At 47.6% G+C, this 6,000-nt stretch overlaps 1 protein-coding gene across 3 annotated transcripts in view; it reads left to right on the top strand.

Moving 5' to 3' along the window:
- The first annotated feature begins 530 nt into the window (after positions 1-530).
- The window catches only part of SHTN1 (shootin 1), a 104,140-nt gene continuing 98,670 nt past the window's right edge, over positions 531-6,000 (top strand). For all 3 annotated transcript variants that reach the window (XR_013233598.1, XM_077349880.1, XM_077349879.1), the window contains exon 1: positions 531-723. Coding sequence is in view for 2 of the 3 variants with exons in the window: in XM_077349880.1 (XP_077205995.1) it covers positions 666-723 (58 nt within the window). In the remaining variant the exon portion in view is untranslated. The remainder of the gene's footprint in view (positions 724-6,000) is intronic.

Below are 6,000 nucleotides of genomic sequence, written 5' to 3'. Positions count from 1 at the left end.
CACAGAAGCAAGCGCACTTCTTTGGGAATGAGCCTCAGAGGGTCATCCTTCTAAGCCCATTGACGCCACTGCACCGTTAGAGAGTTTTTGGGAGACTTCCTTTCGGATGAATATACACAGGACCCGCCTGCACATCCTAAACGTGTCATGAAGAACCTGCTTCCCACGACGGAATGCGGAGAGAGGGAGCATCTGTGCTCGGGACCAGGATGCCCCGCCTGGGCAAGCACAGCGTTATCACCCCTTCAACTGAGAAGGCAAATGGGTCAGGGCGGCCCTGGCACGGTGGCTCCAGCCCCTTTTGGGCCGCAACGCCTCCCGCGGAATTCTCATGGCCTGTTGCCCGCAGCCCCCCCCCTCCCCCCTGGGGGCATTTTCTCCCGGCCGCCAAGCGTGCCTGCCCTTGTCCGGGGCTCGTGGCTTTCGCACATGCTCACTCGACGCGGCCCAGGAAGGCCGGGCATGTGCGGCCGGCAACGGAGCGGCTGCTGGGGGGGGGGGGGGGGGAGAGAGTCTGCCCTGGCGGACGCCTCGCCTCGCCTCGCCTCGCCTTCCTTCCCCCGCCGCCAGGTGCAGCGGGCGCCTGCCTGACGCCATCAGGCCCAGGAGCGCTCCTGCTTCCGGGTGCCGGTCCTGCGGCCGAGGCGCTGTTGTCTGCCGGCATCATGAGCAGCGCCCAAGAGCAGGAGCAGCTGGAGCTCCTCGGCAGCCTGAAAGACCAAGGTAAGAAAGCACAAGGGCGCTTGCCTGACTTGCACTGCTGCAGGGCGGCGGCGGCGGCGGCGGCGGCGGAGGAGGGGAAGAGAATCCACGCGCACGGCTGGGGGCGGCGGCCGGGCTGCTGTGGCCGTCGCTGCCCTTCTCGGGAAGCCATTCAGTCACAAGCAGACAGACAAAAGCGCCGACCCAACTTCGAAACTCCAGTTTCCTGCGTGGGGCAAAGGATCCCCCCCCCGGGGGGGGGTGCGAGAAGCCGAAGGAGGGAGTGAGCGGGAAGAGTCAAGATGTAGCCAGACGCCGGTACCACAATGCTGGGGGGAGAGAGAGCGGGGCATACGCCCAAGAGCTTGTGTACTGGGCGTGGCCGGCTATGGAGCTAATGAAGAAGGGCCCCTGAGGGAACGGTTTGAGAAAGCCAGTGGTTGTTGGTTGTTGAAGCCTGGATCTTCTCCAGGGGTTTTTCGTTGTTGCCTTAAGATCCCTTTCTTCTTTGCCTCCGCTCCACGCATACTGCAGGGATATGTATGTGGAATTCCCCCTCCTTTGACCCACAAACCAGGAAATCAAACAGTTTTAATGATTTAATCAACTTTCACAAGCCCTCCCATCAGCTACAATAGGTTCAGTTGCTGGCACCAGAATGACAGAAGCCAGCCAAGTTGTGGATTTCAGTGGCTGGGAGGGTGAAATAAGGTCGCATGTACATGGGTATGCTTCCTGTTTCCTCTGCTTGCCTACAAAGGAGGCCTGTCTCTGGTCTGTGAAAAAATATGCTTTCCAAGTGGATCCCAAGTAAATGTTTCCCAAAAAGTGATTGAAGGAAAACACCCCTTGGACTTCAGCACTTTGTCCAAAAGGGCAAAATTGAAAAAGAAATGTGCAGCTTCTTGAGGAGCCAATCAGTTCCCAAATGTGGAGCCAGCTTGGTGTAGTGGTTAAGAGTGGCAGCTTCTGGCATGCCGGGTTGGATTCTGCACCCCCCCCCCCCATGCAGCCAGCGGAGTGACCTTCAGCTTGTGACAGCACCTCTTGTGCTAGGCCTGTTGGGACAACCAGCTGACCATCTAGTACAGTGGTTCTCAACCTTCCTAATGCCAAGACCCTTTAATACAGTTCCTAATTTGTGGTGACCCCCAACCATAAAATTACGCAAGTGTTCTTTCACAGAAATTAAACCGAAAGTGACCAATGGCGTGAAGATCCATTGTTCATGATTGTATATAAATTGTTTTTCCCCCAGGGTTTCTCAGTTCAGTTGTGCTTCTTGTCCCACTATGCCTTTCTCACTCTTTTCCACTGCTCCTAACAGACATCGGCAGGAGGAGCAGCAACAGTGGTGCCCCCCCAGCCAAGCTGCTTGCCCTGCCGCAACCCCTGTGAAAGGGTCATTTGAGCCCCAAAGGCAGGGGCTCATGGGAATTGTAGTCCATTGACATCTGGAGGGCCGCAGTTTGACTACCCCCAGGTTGAGAACCACTGATCTAGTAGCTGCATCTTTTTACTTTATTTCAGCTTGCTCAGCTGATTGTGTTTATGCCGGCTTTGGGGCTTCCATGAACCTTTCTTTGTGGCAAGATGCTTAAAAAATAGTGTCTTCAATCACATGGTTCATCAAGATTAATCGTAGGATTAAACAAAGGTTTCTCTGTGGTGGCTAATTATTACTCTCATTCACTCAAGTAGACATTTTCAGCTGGAAGTGTGAGTTGTGTCTCCAAATTCAACTGGTGAGAAACCATGAACATATATGTCTGTGGACCAGATTATGATATATGCAATATATATGAAATGGTCCTAAGGGCTGGATTTACAAAATGCATGTCACACCTGTTAATCATAATTTAAACTGATAGATTATTTACAAGATCTATACCCCAACTTCTTTGTCCAGTTGGGGCCACCAAAGTGGCTAACAAAAGAAAACAGAGGAGTATAAAAACAAATAATAAAACCAGGTAAAATGAAAACTGAAATATAAGCACAGCCAGCAATTAAAACATAAGGCACAGAGGAAGGATCATTGGGAAAACACCATTTCAAACAACCAAGTGTTTATTTTATTTATTAAACTTTTATACCCCTGTTCCCTTAGGCTCATGGTGGTTTACAAGGTAAAAATATTACCCTAAAACCCATAGTTAAAACCCATTAAAACCAATCAATCCACAATATCAGCATTATTAGGCAACAGGCGAACACTAACTAACCCACTAACCCCGCCTCCCACCTTAGACGAGGGACATCAGGTTGCTGGTAATATGTGAGGCAATCAGATCATTCAGCTGGACCCAGGGAGCCCAGATCTATCAGTCCAGATCTAATATCGGGACCACCCTCCCTGGCCTCAACCGTATGCTCACCCTCTGGCAGAAGACAGTGATGAATGTGGACAGACAAATCTCCATGAGGACAGTCTTCTCTACTTTTGATACCATGCCTGGGAAGGTCCTGCTTCAAGTTGTCACAAAAAGCAGAGCCATCTGAAACAAGTCCTCAAAAGATGACATTTTTGGCTGGGCAGGCTTGTCTAGGAGTAGGCAGTCTTGAAGATATTGCTGGCCATATAGATCTGGCCATATTTTTTTAATGATCTGTGCTAGCACCTTAAATTGATTATGGCAACAGATATGACCAGTGTAAATGGGCCAAGACTGGGTGACATGATCTCTGCAACCAACTCCAGTCAGCATCCTGACTGCAGCATTCTGTATCAACTGAGGTGTCCAAACACTGTGCAAGGGCAGCTCAGCATAGGGTGCACTGTAGTAATTAATTTGCACGTTACCAGGGCATGCATCATGGTGACCAGATATCTTCTACCAGGAAACACTGCTTCTGGCTAAGTCAAATATTGTCAAAAGGTTCTCATTGACCGTTTATGCACTGGAGGTTTCATGCCTGGCTGCAGGCTGGATTTTTAATCGTGGCAGGTGGCCCCACCTCTTCCTGTACCCATGCGGGGGAGCATTTGTCCTGGTGCACCTCATCCGCCCCCGATTTGTGCTCCTGCACAGGAGCTGGGGCAAGGAAGTTCCCAGTGCGTAAACAGTCATTGTCACTACTGCCATATGCTTATCCAGCAGTAGGGCTGGTTCAGCAGCACCCCCCCACCCCCCACGCACAAACCAGTCTGCTCACCAGTAGCAATTCTGGCTTGGGGGTAGGTTTGATCTATTTATTATAATCAGTAACAGACATACTGTCATTTTGGGCCTGTAGTGATAATACATTGAAGAAGATCTTATCATTGACACCTTGTATGAGAACTGGGCTTCTGTCCTTCAGTGAAACAGGCAGAAACGGGAAGGTTCAGAAAAAATAAACTGAGGGGGAAGTACAAAAACAAAAAAGCTTTAATGTTTTTGTTTTCTTTCCTCAAGGTCTGAAATGGATAAATTGACATTTTGGGTTCAGGGATTCTCACATACATATTTTCTCTTTTAGAAGAATGTGGGATATATTTCTAAGCAGTATTTTAAAATAATTTTGGAGCCAGTTTACATTGCTGCAAATATCTTAGATCCACTTGTTTCTGGGCATAATTCAAAGCGCAGGTTCTTGACCAAATTTTCTGGTGATGGGGGAATGGGTCCTAAACTGCTGCTGTGGTTCAGTGGCTAAGAGTGAACAATTGAGATGAAACTTGGAAAGACAGAAGTAATGCTGGTTTGGAAGGTGGAAATCTTGAAGGACATTAGGCTCCCCACTTTCTATTGGGTTGAGCTGACCTTTGCTGGCTCAGATAAGAGTCTCAGCATTGTACTGGACCCAATATTATGGCCAGAGAAATAATACACTTGCAAAAAAGCTTTTCTTCCAATTCAGCCTCAAAAAATGGCCTCTTACCTTGAGAAGGCTGATTTGGCAACCAGGATACATGCCATTAGGCTAGAGTACTGTAATACACTGTACAGTGGTCTTCCCTCAAAATCAGTTTGGAAACATTAGTTGTACAGAAGGATGCAGTTCAGCTATACAGAGCCCTTCATGGTCTTGGATGGTCATATCAGCAAGACCTCCTCTCCTCTATGCTCTGCCAAGACAGTTTTGCACATTTGAGCAGGGTCTTCTGCATGTGCCAACCAGCATATGGGCAAATTAACAACTGCCCATTCACATGCTTTCTCTGTTGGGCTCCCATCTTGTGAAATGGCCTGGCTGAGGACATTGGGGAGGCTCCCACCTTTCTGGCTTTCTGCAAACTGCAAAATTCAAGAGGGCTTTTCTGTGCAGACAATAGGGTAAAACTGTACAAAAGACATCATGAAGTTACTTGGACAAATTATAAGGGACTATGGTATGTACAGATGTATAGTTTGCTGTGAGTTGGGTATAATTATACATCAACACTTATGCCTCACTTCAGTTCTGTTTTTAGACTGCTGGTTGGTTCTACAACCCAAATCCTGTTTGTTTATTGGATGGCCCATCTTGTTGATTGTATTGACTCTTGTGTAATCTACCTCGAGTGCAAGCCAGAAAGGCCAACTATAAATAAATAAATAATATCTTTGTGACTCTAAACATCTTGGGTTCAGGGAAGGACTGCCTCCTCCCATACTGTCCAGCCCACCAGTTCATATTCGCTTCTCAATGTGATAATAATTTTAAAAAATTATTTAGATCCTGCCTTTCTAATGCTTAAGGTGGCTGACAGCCCCTGCCTTCAGAGATGAGGTGGACTTTTCAGTGATGGTACCTCACCTTTGGAACACTCTCCTTGAGGCTTGCCTGGTACCTCCCTTTCTTTCCTTTAGGTGTGGAACTCAAACATGCAGCTTTTCACATAGAGGCACCATCTCTTTTAGGGGTTCTTATGGTCTCCTTCTAGCTCAAGGATTGTTTAATGATTATCATTTAAGGCTGCTCCAAGTTTTTCACTGAGATTCGACAAAGTAATGATAGTGGCAGTAGTGTTGGTAATTTGGGTTAGACTGGGGTAACTGGACATAAAAATGCATTGTACAACTTGACAGTATTTTCAAAGGTGGTAGAAAATGGCAAATCTTCAGCAGTTTGGTCCCGTCTTAATGTTCTTTAATTCTGCATTAAGCAAAAGAAACTGATGAAAATATATATTGTACAAGAAGGAACACTTAAGACTTTGGGGGGGGGGTCATTCATTCCCCCTGTTATCCCCTTTCCTAAATTTCTGCTTCTTTCTGTCTTCCTGGCAGCCCCTGTATCCTCTCCCCTTCACCAACCAACCAAACTTTCTTTTATGTGTCCTCCAGTTTTCACCTTTACTTGTATGCTTCATTTATACCCAATTTTCTCCCT

Source organism: Paroedura picta, chromosome 8, assembly GCF_049243985.1.
Source record: "Paroedura picta isolate Pp20150507F chromosome 8, Ppicta_v3.0, whole genome shotgun sequence".
Classification (NCBI taxonomy): domain Eukaryota; kingdom Metazoa; phylum Chordata; class Lepidosauria; order Squamata; family Gekkonidae; genus Paroedura; species Paroedura picta.
This window is presented reverse-complemented; position numbering and strand designations above follow the sequence as displayed.